Source organism: Lutjanus erythropterus, chromosome 16, assembly GCF_056507025.1.
Source record: "Lutjanus erythropterus isolate fLutEry1 chromosome 16, fLutEry1.hap2, whole genome shotgun sequence".
Taxonomy (NCBI): domain Eukaryota; kingdom Metazoa; phylum Chordata; class Actinopteri; order Lutjaniformes; family Lutjanidae; genus Lutjanus; species Lutjanus erythropterus.
In genome coordinates, this window is record NC_139332.1 from 5300312 (window position 1) to 5323823 (window position 23512).

The 23512-nt window shown below is 38.4% G+C and overlaps 1 protein-coding gene across 1 annotated transcript; it reads right to left on the reverse strand.

Annotated features, from left to right (window-relative positions):
* Positions 1–335: 335 nt before the first annotated feature.
* Positions 336–13794, reverse strand: nr1d2b (nuclear receptor subfamily 1, group D, member 2b). The gene is made up of 8 exons (XM_084738551.1): positions 13317–13794; positions 9488–9721; positions 8080–8168; positions 7436–7580; positions 5885–6582; positions 4432–4617; positions 4128–4338; positions 336–3055 (listed from the first exon to the last, which is right to left on the reverse strand). Exons 1-8 carry the CDS (start codon positions 13333–13335, stop codon positions 2859–2861), a joined length of 1779 nt encoding a protein of 592 aa, XP_084594677.1. The 5' UTR covers positions 13336–13794; the 3' UTR covers positions 336–2858.
* Positions 13795–23512: the final 9718 nt, after the last annotated feature.

The window sequence follows — 23512 nt, forward strand, 5'->3', positions numbered from 1 at the left end:
ACATGATTCACATGTCACATGACGTTAAACCGGGGTTAGTTGAAGTGTAATGTGAATTCTAGGTTATCCTTGGGTTCACTCTTAGGCCTGGGCTGAGACTATGCAGTATGAGCCTTTTAGAACCATCTTAACCGCAGGCTAAGGTAGCAGGTAGTCCCAGGCAACAAAAGCTTTGAAACTGACACATTTCAAAGTGTGTTAATCCTGACTTGAGCTGAGGGCTTGCTGGCCCTGCTCTGTTAGTTCTGAATTTGCAGGGTAATCACCTGAAAATCAACTAAACATGGACACAACATCAACATCAGACAAATTTAGTAACCACTACACAACATGAATTGCATTTATAAAATTTATTTATATAGATATATTCATCTATACAGTTATGTATGTATGATAGTATGTATGTATTTATATAGAAATCTATGCATACTGCAATCCTTTCACAGAGGAGAACAGAACCACATGTCAGCACTGTTAACACAATGACAGAAGCTCTGGATATTCAAAGGCCAGACGTTCTGAATTCACCGACAGGGAACAAAAAAGATGGCGTCGCAAAAATATGTGAACACCAGCAACTCAGCCGTCACCTCGACTCCGCTAATTTCTTTAAATTACAATCACTTCAGTGATATTACAATCATATTTTATATGAAATAGTCCTACCTATTCAGTTTAACTACACTCAGCTAAAGCCTGTACACTTTGTAAAACAGAAATGAAGTTTATTCAAGCAAATGGGAGTTGCTGGTGACCGTGAGACAACATTTTCTCTGCTGTCCAATCTCAGACAGCAACATCAAGTCTCGGATTTGACCACTGAGCAGGTAGGAGACTCGACACGACCTGGGACACGACAGGATAGTAGACATGACCATCTCAGAAACACTTTTTTTCCTTTTTTTGGTAACACTTTCAATGATGCCCATGTCTGTAATGCATTATAAACACTTATGATGTATTGTAATCTCCTTATAGCACTATTTAAGTATAGTTATAAACACACAAAAATAGAGAATGCTCTATATAATCTGCTTATAGCACTTCATAATTATAAGTGCTCATAAATATTCATGATACTTTAATCATAACACATCATATAATGACAGATAAGGTCAAGTATCATAACACCTCATAACTGTTGGTCAGTCCTTGACTTTTTTTTTGCAATTTTCATTGTTGTAATACTTTACAATCATTTCATAATGCATTATAGTAACTGTTACAATGCATTATAATGCATTATAATCATAATGTAAGTAACTCAGTGGTCATTATAAGCACCCAGAAATAGCCATAATACTTTTTATAATCTGCTAATAGCACTATATGATTGTAGTTATGAGCATTTATATATATATATATTTATAATAATTTACAATAATAATAACATAATGTATATTATATAATGCCTTATAAAGCTCAAGTATCATAATGCCTCATAAATGCTGGTCAGTCATTGGCATTTTCTTGCAAGAAAGATAGTGTATAATTCTCACAACTGCAATACATCCTTATCATTTTAATGCACTGTAATCACTGTTATAATGCATTATAATGTGATTATAAGTTACTCTAAGTGGTCACTGGCTGCTTTAAGTGAAGTAATGAAATTCCCTGATGTAATAACCTATCCTTTATGGGTTAGGGTGGTATAAAGCACTATGATTCTTGCAAAAAAAAAAAAAAAAAAAGAACTGGCAGTGAGTGACCATTTATGACGCATTATGACACTTGTCCTTTTAAATCATTATAAAATGCTTTATAATGTTGTAAATAATTATTATAATGCATTGGGAATACTTATGAGTGCTTATAACAATAATCACAATGCTATGAGCACAGAATGACACATTACTAGTATATTTATAATGCATTATAGACACGGCAATCACAGAAAGTCTTGGGCTTTTTTTTCTTAGTGAAAGCAAAATATATGAGAAAGGTAAATGTATTTCCTTAATGTTTAAACAAGTCCAGAATTCAATTTAATTGGTTCAGTGCTTCTCCATTTCCAATGATCCAGGTGTGGAAATCAGCGAGCGATAGAGTGACACTGATACATTTGATTTGTCACAATGCCCAAATAATTTAGAAAAGAAAATGACCCGCAACTGACAAATAACACAGCATAGCACGTAAACAACTGCATGAAAAGCCTGAAATAAAGACATCGCCTTCTCTTGCTTCCCGAATTCATTCAAATTAAACATTCTGTGGTGACCGAACTGGAAAGCTGGAGCTCTTTAGCAGCTTTACATCCACATTCTTCTCATTGTCGTCTGCTTTTTAAAGAGATTTCTACCTCAGTCATTCAGCGTCTGTTTTTGTTTTTTTTTTTTAAACACAACTTCCCGCTCATCACATGAGCACAGCACCTGTTCAAATTATCGTGTGCCACTGAAAATTATACATAAAGTTTCTTGACTCCTCACTATACAGCTCAACTCAAAAAGCAGTCACATATTGCACTATGAATGCAAAAATACCAGTCTACACTATACAGGAAAGTGCTTCTACCGTTTGTACAGTTGCAAACATACAGTATGCTACACACAAACACAAGAAACATATACATCAATCAGTGTGTCTGTATGTATGCATTACCATCACATAGGCATTACGCCCTACAGTACAGTACAAGAACATTTTATGGTCTTCTTCCCCCTTTAAGTGTCTGGTTTGAGCTTTAAGTTCAATTTAAAGACTTAAGGAACAGAACCCAAAACCTCATGGGGGAAGTGTGGAGGTGCAGGAGGTGTGGTTGGGGGGTTGGGAGGTGAGGCGGCCTCCAGGTCCCGTCACATATGACCGTTAAATAGTTTGTGTCGGGGTTGTGTCAAGTACTCGAGGAAACTTCAGGAATGGACCTTGAAGGCCAGCAGCTGCTCAGAGTGCATGTTGTTGAGCGAGCGCAGGTCGGGCAGTTTGAGCAGCAGCTTGGTGAAGATGGCCGACTCGTTGGGGTGGTTCTTGGTGATGAGGCTCCGCAGGGCGCGAATCAGCGTCTCCTGCAGGGCCTCCACAGAGTTCACGTTCTCGATGCCAGAACGATCTGGAAGAGCAGACAGTGATGATTTTAGGCTGAGCGATGATAGGAATTAAAGGTGCAGAAAGCAATTCTGGAGATGTTTTCCTTATTTCCAAGGTTTATGCTAAGCTAAGCTAGCCGACTTCAGAATTCCATTTTGAGAAATACGCTTATTCAAAATACCACAAAGGGATTGATATTTTTGCCTCTCATATCTGTCAATCAAATTAAAATCTACGGCCGTAGTGGCTAATTTAGCTTAGCTTAGCATCAGGGCTGGAAACAGTAGGAGACAGCTAGCCTGACTCTGTCCTAGAGTTAAAAATCTGTACAAAAACTGTGATTTATTGAGCTTCAGACGTGCAGGCCGCTACAGCCAGGCTAGTTGTTGTTTTACGCTAAGCTAAGATAGCCATCTCCAGATTAACACTTTGGGAAATATGTTAATTCAGAGTAATATAAAAGGATCAATACTGCTGCCTCTTGTGCCTGTCAATTAAATTAGAATCTACAGCCAGCAGCCAATTAGCTTAGCTTAGCATCAAGACTGGAAGTTGGAGGAAACAGCTAGTCTGACTCTGTCCTAGGGTTAAAAATATGCACAAAAATATGTTTATTCAGGGTAACAAAAAGGTCGTCATCACTGTCTCATATCTATCCAATAAATACGAATCCACAGCCAGCAGCCAATTGGCTTAGCTTAGAATTAAGCAGGGGGAAGCAGGCTGGCTGGATCTGTCCCAGTGTTAGAAAAATCTGTACAAAAAACATGTTGGTGAGCTTTAGTGATGCTGGTTGGTGGATTTTATGACAGGATAGAGATTCTTTGGCTGTTTTTGGTTTTTATGCTAAACTAAGCTAGGCGACTCCAGCTTCATATTTAGCATACAGATGAGAGTGGTGTTGATCTTCTGTTCTAACTCTCAGCAACTAAGTAAATATTTATTACTATTTATTACTTAAATATTTATTATTTATTTCCAAAAATATTGAACAGAACAATCACAACTCAAATGGACTCAAGAATGAACTTTGATGCCAAACTTTTGTTTTGCGTTTTTTTTTTTTTTTTTTTTTTCACAGGTTACAAACCCACCTGCAGAGACCAGCACCACAGCAGTGAAGAGACTCATCTCCTCCTCACTGAGGCCCAGGTTGATGAGCTTTTCGCTGAAGTCAAACATGGAGTTGAGGAGGTCCCCGGCCCCCATGGCCCTCAGAGTGTCCACGCTGTATTTTTTCCCACCCAGAAAGGTAACGGTGCGGTCCTTTACGTCAAAGAGAGAGGCGAAGCGAACCACTAACACCTGCAGAACACAAACTTCTCAGTCAAGTCTGGTCAGCTTTCTATGAACACTGAGATAGATCTAAGGAACATGGCTGAGGAAAATGTTGTGTACCTCAAATGTTCCAGCCTTCAGCAGGCTGACCTGATCGGGCTGGGACAGGTCTCTGAAGCCTGGGATCTTCTTGGCAAACTCCACCACCTCCCTGACAGCAGGGGTGAAGCTGTGAGAGAACTCCTCCCACACTTCATGGCCAGACTTCTGAGGATCCACGTAAGCCGATGTGTTCATCGGACAAACCTGATGGCAGGACAGAAGATAGAGGGATGAAATACTGTCTGTTTGACTGCTTATAACTGACAGTAAATAAGGCTGAGGCTCATATAGTTTGACTTTTATATTATACATTCTAATAATCATAAATTTGACAAAGTATGTGGTCCAGCTTTGGCAAAAAAAAAAGTCTGTAAAACCTGAAATGGTGTTGAATCTGTCCCAGTACAAAAAAAAATTTAATTAACACAAAGATTTGAGGACAACAGCTTTGATTTGGGACTTGAATATGATCACTGAAGTCTTGTCCACTGAGTTTGAGCTATATTGACTTATTTATACATTTATATTTACATTATTTATATTTTCACGACCTAATTTATGTATTTCAGGATTTATTTCATAAACATGTTTGTTTGATAAGTATAATTATTTTTTATGTATCTATTTAATATTGACCTAAATAGGTTTCCATACACTGTCGTGATAAACACAGAGAATTACTGGTCGCCACCTCAGCTCCACAGAGCCTTTTACTCTGTATGTAGAATATATAGTTAGTCCCAAACTCAGGACGTCAGTACTGATGTTAAGGGTTGGTAAATCATGCCAAGCAACAAAATAATGAGAAAATAAGACGGTACAGCCAGAGGGTGGGGTCTCTAGATGCAGGCACTGCCACACACTGCTGGTGGGTCTTGTGTGATGATTAAGAGAGATTTTTTTTGCATTAGTCTATGGATTGTTTTGGAGGGAAAACCCTGCATAGTTTTCCTGGTTTTTTTTCCCAGATGTAAGGCTCTTAACCCACTGCACACTTCCTGTCCAACACCAAACAGCCAACACACAGTTGGAGGCTAGTTGATGGAGCGCTCAGCAACTGAAGAGACAGATACTTCCCTCAGGATTTGATGGAGCCAAAGGTGGCCAGAAACACGAATCCAAATGAACACTAATGTTGCTCTGTGTTGGCTGGATGTGGAGGTGTGTACCATATCATTTATATGTAAGGAGAATGTGTCAGATGAATTTGTTTTGCTGCCCCCAAGTGGCCAAAAGGGTCAATTAATGCTGGTTTAAGATGTTTTCTCAGGCCAAATATTTCTGCACTACAACTTTAATTTCAGTTTCCCTGACATGTCTTTTGTCTGTAGATATTTGTTTAAATTTATTCAGTTTTGTTTGGTTTTTTTTTTTTTTTTTACCTCTAATTGATGTATAAATGGCATTTTAATACATTTTGGTTCCTTAATTAAAGCATGTTGAATTGTGTTTCTTTCTTCTGTGATCTTACCAGATGCATCCTGTTGCCTCCTCTCCACAGGGGCCCGGTGTAGGCTCCATTGATGGGGCCCTCTGTGGGCGGAGCTCTGAACGCTCCATGTGTGTAGGCTGGACAGTGGCTGGTGGTGGCGGCGCTCCTGGACAGTCTGAAGGGGCAGTGGTTGGTCGTGGCATTGTCCTCCTGAGGCTGGGGTCCTGTGCTGGAGGGCGGGTCCTGTGCTGCCATGGTGACCAGGTTGTTGTGGTGGTTCCAGGCATCCTGCCGCTGCTCCTCCGTCCTGTGGTGGTTAGTGGTGATTTTGGGGGAGCTGTTGTTCAGGGGGCCTGTGGGGGACGGGCCCTCAACCGTCAGGCTGCTCTGCTCCTGGTTGTACATGAAGGTCTCCTGGTGGGCCCTGGTCACGGAGCCGATCACCTCCTCCTCGCTGCTATCCGATGTGCTGGGCGATGCTGAGCTGGGGCTGGTGTCCATGGCCACGGTGGGCTCCAGGTCGGAGCTGGTGTCCGATTGGCTGGATGGTGAGCATGAGGGGGCAGGGCCGGCGTCCTCGGAGGTAGGTTCTGTGGCACTGGCTGGCAGCGGTTTGCCGATGGATATCGTCTGGCTGCTGTGCAGCTGGCTGTTGTTCATCATGTTGTTCATGGCACTCTGCATCTCCAGCAGCATGCGCTGCTTCTCCCGCTTAGGGATCCGGCCGAAGCGCACAGCTGAGTCAAGATGAGGAGAGAATTCAGTCACCTTCAGTTTTACAGTTTTGAGTTAGACAGTTAAGAGTCAGGTAATAATTTTTTATTCTTCAGTAATAAAATCCTGTGTGACGTGTTGTACAATTCCATACATTTGGCAAAACACTACAGATGAAAACAGTCAAAACAAATTTAACTAATAGATTTCACCAGAAAACTTATCCAGTTTCTACTGAGATTTCTAGCTCAGAGTGTCTGAAAAAGAATGTGAGAAAACGGCCTTTAAAGATACGTACTGTAAAGTTCCATACATTTAGAAAGAGTCTACAGGTGACTAGGGTAAAAAAAATAACCACTATAAAACTTCTCCAGTTTTCAGAAATGTTATGTCTAAATATGCCAAGAGGCATTTTATATTGCTAACATTTGGTAAAATTTACGAGAAATCTATAGACACAAAAAGACATTTTCTTTCCATCAGTCAGAACAAAGACAAGAGGAAGTAAAAAGGATCAAAATTTAAAAATTAATAAGCTTAAAAGGTATTAATATTATTATATTTGTATATTATATTAAATAAACAATATTCAATAAATGAAACATGATAAAAAATGAATATTCAAAATGAATAAATAAATGAATAAATAAAGTCTATTACATAGCATTACAATAATCCAATCCTGTTTAGTGAGCTGGATTTTAAAATGTGTTGGATTAAGCACAAATTCAGGTTTATACATGTGATTTATTTCATTTTTTCTTAGATATTCATTTAACTTTAAACAGTTAGATTCTCTATTTTGCACAACTTTATGGCAGTATAACACTACATTTGAGTGACTGCTGACAGTGCAGACTACAGACAGATACTCACAGTCTCTGGACATGCCCACCATGAGGCATTTCTTGAAGCGGCACTGCTGGCAGCGGTTCCTGTTGATCCTCATGATGGGGCAGCTCTCGTTCTTAAGGCACTTCTTATACTGGATGTTCTGCTGGATGCTCCTCCTGAAGAAGCCCTGTGTGTCCACAGAGACAGACAGTGAGGACACAAATAATAATCCACATATATATATATATATATATATATATATACACAAATAATCAATCATTAAGTTATTTACATTCTTTGTAGCTTTGAGTTTCAGTCAAGCTGTTTAATATTAGCTCATCAATGACTCACTCTACAACCTGTGTGTGTGTGTGTGTGTGTGTGTGTGTGTGTGTGTGTGTGTGTGTGTGTGTGTGTGTGTGTGTGCTTGTTTCCTGTCTGAGGCGTGCTGTGGTGTGTGTGCTCCCCACGGCTAACTAGGCCACACAGCAGTGTGAAGTATGGGGGGCAGCTGATATAAATATGGGGAGAGTGAACTAGTTTACCTCAGTCTCCGGTTGTAACCGTACAGATGGCAACGCTGGCCGTGACCCACTTCAACTACAACCCAAAGTCACTGCAGCACAGTCTGATTCAGTGTGTGTGTGTCTGTGTGTGTGTGTGTGTGTGTGTGTGTGTGTCCTCACCTTGCAGCCCTCACAGGCGTGGACACCATAGTGGAAGCCAGAGGCGACGTCGCCGCACACCTTACACAGCAGCACCAGGCCGTTGATTTCTGATGGAGAGAAAAACACTTTTATACAAAACCAGTCAGTGGTGGACTCAGGCTGTCCGAGGGACAGAGGCAAAAAATTATAAAAAAAAAAAAAAAAAGAGGGCACCAGTGCAGTGAAAGTCAGCAAGCATTTATGGTGAAACAGTCCCTGGTTTAGATTCAAATTGTTTATCATGTGACTGACAGTGCACCACCTAGAAGCCAAATAATTTTCTAGTGTGCAGGCTAGCAGGGCACCCCAGAGAGCACTTTATCACATTTTGGGCACACTTTGAGGACACTTCATCCTATTCTATCTATAATAGGGGCATCTAAGAGGGCACATTTGGCTTTAGAAGACTTGGATTACGCCACACTAGCAGTATGGAGGCATTTTATGCTTTTTTCCAGTTGTTTTTTTTTTCCTGTTTGAAAACTGGAAATTTGGGAGATTCTGCAACACTGTTTTCCTGTGAAACTCCAGCAGTGTTTTGTGGACTAAAAAACTAAACCTGACCGTCAGTCAGCATGAGGGTGAGTAGATAATGACTGAATTTTCTTTTTTGGGTTTTTTATCCCTTTAAAATGAATAAAAAGTGCCATTATTGCTGAGTATTTGACAAACTAAACCAAGATTCAATTGATTTCTTACCTCCTAGGTGAGTGTTTTCTACTCATTTTGACACACCTGTCCCTGAAAATCATCCCCCTCTGAATTTTCATTTTAATGAGTGGACCTTTGGTTCTGCTACCATCCTACAATAAAATCTATTCTCAGATTTACTTTTCTGGATCTTATTGAGTTGTCTGCTGACTTAAAGTTTGAGAAAATGCACTTTTGACAGCCTCTGGGGTACTTGTCCTTAAATGCACTACAAGGACTTTTTTAACTGGTTAAGAAATTAATGTCTCAATTTATTACTGATGCCCCAATATGAATGTAATCAAATAAGACCATCAGCCGTGTCTGCAGAGTTATTCTTAATGTCTGCCACCACGTTGGATTTTCCCTGAAGTCAGATTATACAAGCCTATGTTCACATTTTCCCAGACAAAGAAAATCACAGCACCATAGTCAGTCAAGAAGAAATGAAAGATTAGTATTTAGCTGCTTTTAATTCTGACATTATATCTTGTGGTTATGACAGTGGAAACATTACCACTTTTGTCCACAGGGTGCTCCAAAATCTACAAAATATCAAAGTGTCCTGCAGCTGCTTTAACTGTCTCCCACTAGAATAAAACACATCTGGTCCAACAATGTATACATGTGTGCATGCAGGGTCGATCTACTACCCAAAAAAAGCATTTTTACATACACAGTGGATTAACTGTCTTACTTGTAATGCCACATTTGGCAGTGGAGGAGGAGCGTCCACTTTTCTGGGTCCCTGGAAGGTTTTGGCCACCGGAGGTGGGGAGTGCGGGGTCAGCCGGCTGACCCTGCTGGTGGCGGCTGGGCGAGGAGCCGTGGGGCGGGGAGGATGACTGGTAGCTGCCATTGGACGAGTCGCTGTGGCACGACTCCGGGCTGGAGCTGGAGCTGGACGAGCTGATGTAGGCTATTACGCCTCCTGGTGAGCAACAGCAGAGAGAGAGGGTTTAATATTGACAAGCTGCAATTCTAATTAAAGACATCTACATCTCAATTAATTATTGATATCAACAAGTCTTTTGAAGGTCAATATTCATTGTAGATCTCTACAATTGCTGACAGATATCACAAATGAAATTTTAGATATTTAAAATTTACTTCTGACAAGTTAATATTCAATTATTAATATGTCAGCTTGGAATTGTGAGAGCAAGACTGATATCAGCCGGCCGATATTATCGGTCCAATATTTGCATATCACAGCTATATCTGACTGTACCCGTATTGATGTACATGTTGCCCAGTGAGCCAATATGACAACTTTTTATCTTTATACAACGTCCAGTATCGGTTGGGCTCTACCAGTTAGAATGTAATTCCAGATGTCTGATTATAACTGTACTTTGATAAAATTATATTTGTATTATTAATGATAATATCTGATGTATCTACAATTCATTTTACAACAAGCCAGACTTGAATTTTAGATATCAGAGAAGGAATTAAACAAAATGTCACTGTACTATCTTCAATGTACTTATCCAAAATGAAGATGCTAATTAGGACAACATATCCAAAATTCAAATCTAATGAAAATAATCCCAATTCTCTTTCAACATGTGGAAATTCAAAAAGGAATTACTGGCATACATAAAATTAAGTTTAAGACTAAAGCCTGGCCCGATATTGGCACAGCTGTATCAGTCTATTTCAGTACTGACATACATGTTGTCCAATATGAGCTTAAATAAAACCTTTTTTTTGTTTGTTTGTTATTATTTGATAGCTTTCTATGCAGAATGTATATAAATATCCTTTTTCTTAATTCAGGTTGCTCTATTTGTGTGTGTGTGTTTTTTTAATTTAGCTGTTAAAAAATAGCAGCCAAAGTTTACTGCTTCAGTGTCCTGATATAATTTTGGACAATCACATTTATTGTTTAACTGTAAATCATCCTTTCTCAATTACAAATCCTTGTTTACCACTTTTAAGGGATCACTGCAAAAAAATATATGTCCCTGTGTATTTTTTATTTTCTGTATAAAGAATATCAGCCAACATGATGATATGTGACTTTTCTCACTCCGTAATAAAGGCATCGGCCAAAAATCCAGTATCAGTCAGGCCCTACTTTAAAGATGTCCATCAATCAGTTTTCACTTATGAAAAGTATTTTTTTACATGTGAAAATGTATATTGCAACATGTTAAAATTGTTTTAATGCTGTGTTAAATTGTCAGAACGGTTGATAAATGTTAAAGGGCTGCCACAATCAAAGCCTGATATATTTTCTTCCTCTGCACCAGAGATCCATTGATGTAAAATATATATATATATATGTACATATAAAACACATCAGCGAGTCACACTGATGCACTGGCTGACCTCCAATACCGTGATCACACACACTGTAGTTTATTCTGAGTCAGTCCCACATACACTTGCCTGCTGTCACAAATATTAAATAAACAAGTGTGTATTAATCCACTGCAGAAAATAGTCCCCAACAAACGCACTACTTCCTCCTAGTTGAGTAACATTTAATATTAATTAAAATACTGATGAAGATATTCAAGTTTCTGTAGGTGGCGCTTTTCTCTTTGTCTCTCCTGTCATGGTGACCATCTCTGCTCCTGACAATTCCCTGCTGTTTCCTTTCCCTCAGATGAAATATAACTCCAACCATCACCAGCCCTGGGCGGTTTTGCTGTGTGGAACTGACGAGCTTAACATAAAAGAGGGCAGATATAATACGACAACAGCTCCTCAGCCAGTAGGAGGCAAGCAGACGGCCTGCTGCCGCCGCTGAGCCAGTTTTTCCCCCTCAACATAGGCTGACCTGATTTCTTCCTCTGCCATTCTCAATGATTAGGTAACAGCCATTACATAATGTCAGCTTCACCAGGGTGTGTGTAGTAGGTAGTCTAGCCCCTCCCTGCAGCCATTCACGTATACAGGCCCCTTTAACCAATGGATGAAGGGCCAAATCACATTTTATATAGGTCGATTTTATTTCATGCAACTGATGCACTAATATATCCTATACATTTCACCTCAAGCAAATAGACACTGCAGCTTATATTGCAATTTTATGATTTTCAGACAAATATTGACCATTAATACATAGTAGTACTTGTATAAGGGTTGACTGGGAATAATAGTCTGACTGTGGTGAATATTTTCCACAGGAAATGAAACACATCACTCTAAAAAGTTGACCTAATTAAAAGGCCACTTCAATAAATTCAAGGACATTTTCTCAGAAACATTCCAAGCAACATTTCAAGCATAACATGTCATTACTGGTATAAAAAGTCATAAAAAGGTCCATTATCATTATGCAGTTTAAAAACACTCCCTTGTTAAACCAGACAAGGAAAGAGGAGACGGGAAAGCATAACTTCTAAACCTATTTTTCCAAAATAAAACCTTTGTCAAAACACCACAAATCAATTCAGAGTGCAATAATCTTAATAATGTGGTGTGCACCAATTTCAACATGAATTAGTCTTGCTCAGTACATAATTACATGGTACTACAGTGACATACCATAAGATTTTATATAATATTCCTTTACATTATACTTAATGTGTATCGTGTTTTATCTAGGTCACCAGACCTGTTGTCTTGGTTTGATTAATTCCTCAAACTTGACATAGCTGGAAACTGAATACAGAAAAAAAAATGCTGCATTCATGTCCAATGGGAAAAGTCACTCACAAACAACGAGAAACCTGCTGTTGGCCTACTTAAACCAAATACTTGGCGAGAAATGACGCCATGTCTATGCTGTAATTCTATTTTGTAAGCAGTATTATTTAATGGAATATAACAAAAGCGTTAATGTTAGTTTTTTTAAAGAGAATAAGACATTTTACACTCTTTCTATATACTAATATAACATAATAATGTAATATTATATTAGATTGTTTACTAACACATAGAAACTGTGTTGAATGTCACTTCCAGAAATATTTTTCAACCAAAGGCCATGAATAAAACTGCAAACACAAAAAGACTTTTGAATATCCCACGGGCCATGAATGCGCCATAACTCTAGACGTTTTTTTCAACACGCCCCCACGTGGAGCAGGCATGTTCTTCCCCGGGAAAACTGGGTCACCGCGAACTGTTGTGAGATGCCTCACGTGTATCCGCGGCTAGACCCCACACCAGCTCGAGGGGAGGAATTATGCAATGGCTACGTCACGGCGCCGCTCGGCGAATGAGCGGCGACGCACAGGGAGCGTAAACACAGGTGCACATGGCTAGGCTGTTGGGTCCATGTGAGAAGAGACGACTGCAGTGCTGCCGGAGCCTTCGACTTGGGTAATAACAACAGCCCACTGGTACTCCTAACCCAGTTTGACATTAACACACTAATACATGTTAACACGCAAATAAAACATATACGTGCTTCGACAGAATGTAATGACTAATAAAAATATACAACATGAAAGTGCCTTCCTTATGCTAGTCGTGCTACTTTCACAGAACCTAATTTCATTGAATGTAGCCTCAGTAGCAACGAGCTGCAGCTGCTGTCATTTAAATGACTATTAAATGGCACTTACCAGCTTTGGTCGACTCCATATCCTGTGAGTTTTGGGGGTTTTCCTCCTCCTCTGCTACCTCAGTACTGAAGCCGTTTTTCTGTTTAAGTGTTCAGCAACTGAAAAGTCGCTGATTAATCCCGGTTGGCTGTTTAAGCTACAACATTTACACTGACCGACACGTATACGCGGCAAAGACCGTAAAAAACTACGGCCGGTTGTCAGTGACAAACAAGAACCGAAGATATTTTGACACAGGAAGAAAAAAAATCGCACATCAAACCGAAGTTTTCAGGTTTCAGCAGCGCCGAAATGGCAGTTTTTTCGTCCTGGAAGTCGTCGGTGAATTCTCTCCGCTCGGACGTTTTCAGTTGAATGTAGCTACACCTGAATATTCGCCGGACTCCATTCAACGATAATACAGGGGAAAAGCTGCGGTGAAGGCGCAACTCCGCTGGGTTGGAGGACTGACTGTTTCGAGTAGCGAGCAGTGTGAAACCATGTGACCCAGTTCATCGGCTCCTCCTTCCCTGCAGCCCTGCACTGGTGTCAATGTAACCCACTGACATACTTTCACCAATCAAAGTGAACAAAACAGTTGGCAAGTACATCCCGAGTCCAAAAAAGACACGTACGTTGCAACATACAGGTTTATAATTATGATTCATATCATATTAGTCTGGATATAAATTTGTACTTGTGCTTTGTGTGAAATGAGATCAAAGGTTGAGTCAAAAAGTTCTGGTGAAATACTTGGCAGGGATCTCTACATGCAAGTAAAAGTTTCCTCTCATTTGCTATATATTTTATTTTCTATATTCTTTTCTTATACTGCAAAAAACTTTTTTCCTTCATAAAAGTACTTTTCTCCATTCTTTTAATTACTGCCATGGCGATGGACAGGTTGTGTTACAAGTTTTGTAAATATCACAGCTATTGGTATATATTTATATCAGCATACATGTTGCAAAATATGTGCCTATGTGAAAGCTTTTTTTTTTAACATAACATAATTCATACTGTTTTTATTTGCAAGTAGGACATATTCATGAGTGGGTGAAGTAACACATTAATTGATTTAAAAAAGGGTGATGAAAATGCATGTGAAATGAAAACTAGAGGGGTAAAAACAGGGGCTTTTCTAGAGGGGGGGCTGGAGGTGCACTGGCTGCCCCAAATGCCACCCTATCATCCTCAAGTATGATTGGCTATCTATCCAGTGAGACGTGCGACCTTAGTTTGAACCAGCAAGTAATTGAAAATATGCATTATTCAAAATTTTTTATGAGGTTAATTGAATTTCTCGATCATTTTACATTTGTATAATGAGATATCACTGTAGTTGTAGTTCCTGTTATGCTAACCACAGAAACAAAAAATATACACAAAAAAATGTATGCAGCAAACAGATGAGTTAATAATAAACCATGAAAGTGAAACTATTTTACACGGCAGAATGCTGAGGAACTTGTTGAGGCTATCAGTCCTCGGCAGTGGCTGCCTGTTCAATTCCTGCCTGTGGCAAATTTGCTGTGTGTCATCCTCTCTCTCTCTCCCCCCTTTTCCTGTCATATCTTCAGCCGTCTAAATAAAGGCCAAAAAGCCCAAAAAATTGCCTTTAAAAAAAAAGAAAATAGGAGTTTCATAGCCTGAGAATAGAGGTGAAATGGAGGTAGAATTATGAGGACTAAATAAAGTGTGAGAGCTTTATATTACATTTGTATATTTTTGTGGTGGTGTGATTGGTAGGACTATTTATATTTTAAATAAAAGTTTTAAACTCAGAAATGTAGGAAACTGTAAGATACAGTCATGGTAAATTAATGCTATTTCAAATAAAGTAATGATATTAAGTGTGTGCTGTGGGCACACATGTACTTCATGCCACCCCTGTGTGTGTGTCAGTTACCCACTTGGGCCACACCATTTAAAAAAGTATAGACACGCCCCTGGGTAAAAATGGATGTGACATAAAAAATGGAGTGATAAATTATCAAGTGATTTGACTAATTTAAAGCCGATTTGATTGAAAGAATCCTGATATGATGAAAACAGAACCATGTTTCATTATTTCCTTCATCTTACATCCACCATTTAAAGAAAGTGGCCTCAGGGGTGGAAGTAACAAAAAATAACTGATAAAAATAGAGGTGTCGAAATTGATTTGATAAACTCGATTGACACAAGATAAAAGCTCATGATCGGGCCATGCGTGCAAGTTGAGAGTCCAAAACCTTTTGTCCTTTTGTCAGTGGGTGTGGTTTAACATTTTGACCACTTGCTATAAATGATAAATGTCTGCTGGTGGTGTCAATGATAAACTGTAGACCGTTGATTATCAGAGCAACACTATTTAAAATAAAATGTCAATCAAGCTTATTAAATTCATTGACAATTTATAACTGTTTTTCACTTCACATACTTTTTCATTACTTTTATTATTAAATTTTTAAAAAAACTCTATTTTTTGTTACTTCCACCCCTCATAATATTTTACATATAATTTGCATGTTTTTTACTTGTAGTTATTTATATTTTTTATAAATACTAGTGACAGTTTACTGTTTCAGTGCCCTGATATCATTTCACTCTGAGAGTTTAATTTCATCTTAAACACCTGTAAACATCTGTCTGCGTTCACATGCTCCCTTCCTCTGACTCACTTTCTGACCAGCTGATGAGTGTAAATGTGGTGCAATTGCAAACAAAGTTTGTGGAAAGTGAAACTGTAAAGATTAGTTGTTTAATTAATTAGCTGATTGCTAGAAAATGAATCAGCAACTCTTAAACTGAATATTTTTGGGCTTTTGACTGACAACAAAAAAAAAAAAAGACATTTAAAGACATCACTGTGGACCCAACCCTAATGGAAAGACATAAGTGGGTGGAATTTCCTCTGAGGCAAACAGAGGTGAAGACTAATCAAACATTTTTTAACTTGCGTAAAAAATTTGCACTTACTCTAAAGTGATGGTGAGTTGTGAGATTAGAGTCTAATGCCTTGATGCCACCAGGCACAGGTCTGTGACGATGCTGTGCTCCTCACCAGGACCATTTCAGAAGCAAAGCCTTTTTCCTGCCCAGTTTTGTTGATTTGCTCAGTTTTGTCTGTTTTTACAGTCATAAGTCTACAGTCTGAAAAGTGACCAGAAGCTCTGTGCCGTTCCTGTGTCCGACTGCCTGCCCGGCTTGATCAGCTCTTGATATGTCTTCTGTCATGAATAGACTAGGGACATATTTGACCAGTCCAGTATTCACTCTCCTCCTAGGTAGACCTGAACAGCTGGTCAATATGTTCTACTGCAAATTTCAAATCACAGAATGTTCAATCTTTGCTAAAGGTGGCATGTGTGTCAAAATACCATTTAAAATTAAATATCGTGGCCCAGACATCATTCTCTAAACTTAAGAAAACAGATCCCTGAAGAAAATAACACATCATAATCGTTTTAATAATCCTAGTCAGAAATCAGATCACAATTGCAATATCAGTCGAAATTATTGCAATTAGATATTTCTTCAAAATCATTCAGCCCTACCTGTAGCTCTGTTTTGGCCTCCACAGACTCGTGAGAAAACTATCTGCCTCTCTAGCTGATAAATGCTTCACTATATATTGTTTTTTAAAAAAAAGCTGACTCAACCTCAACTCAAAATTTCCAGTCAATTTACAACAATAGATTTTTGAGTTTTTAGGCTGTTTTAAAGTAAATGAAAAAAAAAGTTTTGCCAACCTGGAATTTTCAGTTCAAATAATTTACTTTTCCCTTTTAGATAGACTTGAATCTTTGAGTTTTAGAAACAAAAAGCAAATTGTATTTCAAAAATTGCCACTATTTGGGTCAAAATTAAATGGTTTTATGTGAAAATGCTAAAATATTAACCATTATTCACTTAGTTTACTCAATATTTTTTAAATACAATTTTTGTGGGGTTCTAAAAGAAGATTAAAGTTAATCTAAAGGAGAAAAGTAAATTATCTAAACAAAAAATAGTAGTTAGTAAGACTTTTTCAAAGCTGGTGAAAAATCTATTGCAGTAAGTTGCCTTGAAGTTTTGAGTTTTCTCAGTTTGTTTCTGTATTTACAGTGGATTCACTTACTAATCCCTGTGTCTGTCTGCTGTTTGCTGCTGAGCAGGTTTTATCTGAGCTGTTTCACTGACAGCAGCTGTCTGCCGCTGCTGGAAAGGGGGTCAGTGAGGTTTGGGCTGGAAAACCAAAACAGAGAAAGTGAAAAAAAAGAGGCTAAAAAGCTCCATAGAGCTGAGAGGAACTGCAGAGTCAGAAAAAATCACATCCCTTTAAAATCTAACGTATTACAATTATTTCCTTTAAAACTCACTGATAACACAATAACAAATGTTTCAATAGTTGTGTTATTTGTATTACATGAGATCACTTTACAAACAGCAGTATTTATTCAGCCCTGGATACTGTTTGAATAAGATACACATCAGACTAGTGGATCCAGTTCCAAGGCACGAGGTCACGAGCCTTTCCAGCACTCTCCCCCACTCTAAATTCTTCCTGGGTTAACATGACATGAAAAAGCTTCCCTCCTCTCCGTCTGACGACCAGAGCTCCACACAAAGATGGAGCACCAGACATCTCCCAAGGCACCCCTCAATCCCAGCTAATGTTTCCTCACTCACTACAATGAGACCTTTGAGGAGGAAGCAGTCCCACGCCGTACCATCCCGGTTTCCACTTTCTTTACTGGGAGGATTTTTACAGAGCAGGTCAGGGGTCAAAGCCGCCCCACAGACTAATGTGAGGAGGGACAATAGAGAGAGAGTAACGTGAGAGATGACCGTTGTTCTCACTCCACCCTTCCATGTTCTCATTTGACCTTTTCACTCTGTAGATCAGGGAAACTCTGTTTTGGCTAATGCTGTCACCATGACCCAGTGAAATATTTCAGCTGCAGCTAACAGAGCATCCTCACTTTACTGAGTCCCATATTCCTGCAGGGCAGCAGAAAGCTGCATCGCTATATTTATACCTGACAAACAGCACAGTTGTACTGTACTATTTTGTGCCCGAATCCAGCAGATTTCCTGCTCATTCTGACCTGGTGGCACCAAATGTAAAATGTGGTGTCGACTCCAGGGGATGGTTGCATCAACAGGGCTTATGCCTAGCCTTAAGCTAAGTTAGTCATAACTTGGCTCTCTAAGTTTGACCTAACAGTTACACTGTTTGCACCATCTAGGCCAGGAGTCTGCAACTTTTACAATCAAAAGAGCCATTTTTGTTCAAAAAAAAAGAAAAAAATCTGCCTGGAGCTGCGACAGTTAAATTCTCTCTTTTCCTGGAAGACTTATTTTTTGTTGATTTGGCATCCGTCGCTAGCTTATGAAGACTCAAGAAGACAAGCAACCGCCAAGAGTTTGCAGAGTACGGGTGGGGGAAAATAGTAAGGTGCTAATCAGGAATCAGGATCAAAATTGAAACAGCTGCTCACTATGACTTTGCTGTGAAATGAAAAATTGTAAAATTTTGTCAACTCTGTAAGACGTCAACTCTGCTGGATTTTCCATGTGATGGAGTTGACATCTGCATTAATAGAAAATGTGATCACTTGAAGATTAGTTCATTACAAGGTTCAATAGCCAACAGTTTGATCTCTTAAAATATATATACCAGCAGAACTGAAGATTAAAAGTCAAAACCCCCTCAAAATACGATTTTGACCCACCTTTCAAGAATGAGTGATGTTTTTTCAAGACGCCATTTTTTCTTGTTTATTGTACATTGATTTTTTTCAACATTGTTACATCTTTACACCCTTAAGGGTCAATGTAATACTGCTGTCATAACGTGAAGCCGTGACATTTTCTAAGATGTTTATCTGTGAAAATCTCACACCAGTGCAACATGTATAAAAACATACATACACCACTTTCTTCTACAATAAGTGGAATTCATAACAAACAGAGTGTAGTGAGAATTTGTGCACCCAGCATTAATAATAAAACATCATTTAGGTTGTTAGCCAGCTTCACAGTAATTTGTTGGCAGTATGCAGAAAATACCCATCACACAAAGTACTTTTGCTCAATGAATCATAATGAGGTCTGTTTGGATATGAGAGCAATAAACTAATTAGTTATCTTTAATATGTCATGGTAGGAACTGAGATAAGGTTGCCAATGATTCACCAGCAGATATGATAAAGTCATGATAATTTGGGCACTATAAGCTATATATAGCCACAGCTGTGTGCTAACATGTGATTTAAGGTGTGTCTACATCTATTTGTGCCCATTTTCACAATGACTGTAAAACAGAAACATGAAAAAATACATGTTTCCAGTGTGAATCCACAAATATTTCCCTTCATTTCCTGACTCAGCTAATGTTAACGCTATTTATTCTCAGCAAGTCAGCACTTAATTCAGTCAGTTATGGGAGAAAATGCTTTTTGAGCCAGTGGGGAATTTTTCGCTGCAATACTGCGAATACTGGTAGCATGGCTGAGCAACAATGCCCTGTCTGGTTATATTATAAATCTGTGGGTGCAGCAACCAAACAGAGCGTGGTTATTTTTTTCTGTGACTAATGGATAAATGAAACTTGATCGACTGAAACTCTTCCTCCAACTAACTGACCAACTTTAATACTTGACCTCATCTGTGAAGATGACCTCTGCCTGGGTCACGTCAGATAGATTTTTCATTTACAATACAGGTTGTTTAACAATGAAAAATGCTCCCCTGCTACTAAGACATCATCAACCTGGGTCTTTTGTTACTGTTTTAATGTAAGAGAGACCCTGACTGAATGAATGAATGAATGAATGAATGCATGAATACAGACCACTCACGTGTACTTTCCTCTCCAGCAGGCACAGAACATTTCCCTCTGTTGAGGCTCAGTCCCTTGGTTGTTTTTGCTGATCATTGCTTGTTCTAGTTTAGCTGAGTGTACTATTTTAGAGGTGCTGCTGCTTGAAAACCATAAAATGTCACCTCATTTTACCTTCCCACTGAAGGTAAAATGAGGTGAAAGCATACGGTACTAAGTGCCATGTGGGGCAGTGGTGGTTTAAAGGTCAGAGAAGCAGCTGTGTGACCAGACAGGTCCATCTCAACACACTCAAGGTGGGGAAAGTGACAGAGCAGAAAGATCCCCTACCTGTGAACTGCTCCAGGGCAGATGATGGCCAGCAGATTAGATTGTTGTTGTCCTGGGCCAGAAATGCTTCAGTTTAAAGGTTAAAAATGAGGAAAAACATGCCTCTTGTTTTTGACGATGCCAAACAAGCTGGGAGGCAGTAATTGTCATAATGACAGTGAAGACACTGCTCACTAAAACAGGCCAAAGTTGAAGAACAGGAATAATGTATAGTATAGTAGTGGTCAGCGGTCTGTCCTGAGTGCCTTATAATTTACTGACACGATATGACACTGCAGTTAAAATAATCTTAACATCTTGGGGCAGGAAATTATTCTCGTCCCCACATTCAGGACAAGTGTTAGCTCTGCTTAACTGTTAAAGTTGTGTAACTCCACTTCTTTAACTCTTAAATGTTAATGTTTGCCACAGATCAGCACAAACTTACCTGAAGATTACTATGAATAAGAAGAAATACTACATTTAAAAGCTACTTTGGCAACACTTTCTATGATGTCCATGTCTCTAATGCATTATAATGACATTCACATTCAAAAATATTCATATTATTTTATAATAATAAAATATACAGCATTTTATAATGACTATAAGATCAAATATCATAATTGCTGGTCACTGACAGAAGGATCAGTATATTACCACTCGCTTAGCTGTAATACATTATAACAGTTTATAATGCATTAAGTTACTGTAAATGGCCATTAGGTGCTTTAGGTTAAGCAATTCAATCCCCAAATACTTCATAATACATTATATATTATATTATAATGTATTATAATTTTCTAATAATGATCATAATGCATTAGAAAAAATGTTATAATTATTACCTCTATGAGAATTACAATACACTGTTATTTTTGACTTCTAGTTGTTATAAAATGCTTTATAATGTGCTAAGATTATTGTTATAGAGCAGGTTTATTACCATAATTATACGTTGCTATAAGCACAGTGTTCTGCATTATAATACATTATAGACATGCATTATAGACATGGATGTCATATATTTGAGTGTTTATAACTATAATTATAAATTCCTATAAGCACAGTATAAGCATCATGATAAGTATGTATATGATGCATTATAATGCATTATAGACGTGCATTATAGAAAGTGTTGGTTTTTAATTATTTTGAAATGGTTGTAGTGTCTGTGTCATTTCAGTCTCTGGTTGATTTAGTCTAAGGACTGCAGGTTGCAGTATTTCCTCTACTTTAACAGAAAAGAAAAGCCTGCCTGTCATATTTAAAGCCATATGAAATGTGTCCAACTATCCTGCTGGTGTGAATAACAGCTCTCTGCATGCTCACTATGCTCTTCCTTTTATATTCATATAATTATAACTTGCTATAATATACTTCATGTCCAATCAAATATTTATCAAAGCAAACTAGTTGGTAAGAGAATTAAGGGTGCACTTACAATGGAAATATTCATGAAGCTAAAATTTCCAAGTGCCACGGTGATCATGTGCAGTTAAAAGAGAAACGTCTGCATTACTCATTCTCTTTCAACCAGCCCCAACCTGAGTACATAATACATCAATACAAATTGATTTTTTTAACTTCCTGTCCCAGTGTGCACCTTGAAAGGAATGAAAGTCTTCCACTAATGTGAAATATGCGGAGCCAATTATGTGTGTGAAAAGAAAATAACGTGTCAGATGAACATGTAAAAGAAGCTCTTAACCTTCAAGATCATCAGACGGATCTTTACATTCCAGACAGAGCTGTGGATCAAACTGCAAGAACTCCAGGACACATTTATAACATTTAAAATGCTTCATTATTACTAGAACTAGAGGCAATACGACATTTGAAAGTATTCTTCCATAGTATCCTAGCCTATAAATAAGTTTATGTTTTTCTGTCAAACATAGCTTTACTTGAACAACAAATCCTGTGGAATGACCCAAACCAACGATGAATTGATCCTACTGGTATAGGTCTTATTTACAGAAGACATTTATACATGTGAATTGATCCTAGTAACACACACAGAAGACATTTTGACAATGTGCCAGTGGGTAAAGTGCAGGTGTAAATAATAAAATTAATAAAATACCTGTTCTTGAGAGTTGAGACAAATCATGACCTCTGAAAAAAAAACAGATTTTTGAATTAAAATGTTGGCCCTTTAAAGTTGTGTCTCAGATTTTTATCCTATTTCTATTTTTAGACAAATTTATTAAATAATATTGCTATTGGACGTGTCTCAACCACAACATAAATAAGAATAATGGTTTAAAAAAAAATTGTATTTTGTTTAGCATTAAGAGAACTCTGAGCAACTTCACAAAAAGTGAAACTGCTGCTCACTACAAATCTATGCTGTGAAATGAAAAAATGTCAGAACAATAAGAAATGTAATCACTAGGAGGTTGGCCAGTTACAAGGTTCAACACCCAGAGTTTGATCTTTTCAAATATATTTTCCAGCATAATCGAAGAGTAAGAGTTTTGTGCCAACTCTCAAGAATGAGTGGCATTGGAATCCATAAAACTACGAGCTTTACCTTTACATCTACAGAGCTGATGGCAGCTCTACTGATGTAAATATAAGTCTTCAACACCTCACACCCAAACACCTCTAAGATGACACTTTTCCCACACTGCAAATGAACTCACAGCCCTCCTCCTCACCTACAGTAACACACACACACACACACACACACACACACACACACACACACACACACACACACACACCATGAGAATCAGTGTAAGACAGGGAAGTCATTATTGTTGCCTCTGTGCTGTGCATGTGTTTAAGTTTATTACACATGACACTTCAGACCACATTTTATAACATCTTAAAAATGGCTCAGGGTTTAGAAATAGGTCAGTACTGACAAAGAACATCAGGGTCAAGATTATTCATTTTTGTTGTTTAAGTTGTGTTTTTACTACAACTGGAGGAAAATCAGCCAGTAGATGAGGAATGTGTTATCATCACTGTGGTTTACAGTCAAATGTCCATCATGAGGACTGTATGTGAGGGGGTGTCTTTGTTCAGGTCGCAGGCAGCAGGGCAGTTCTGGAGTTTGACCAACACTTTGGAAATGATTGATCTCATTCTC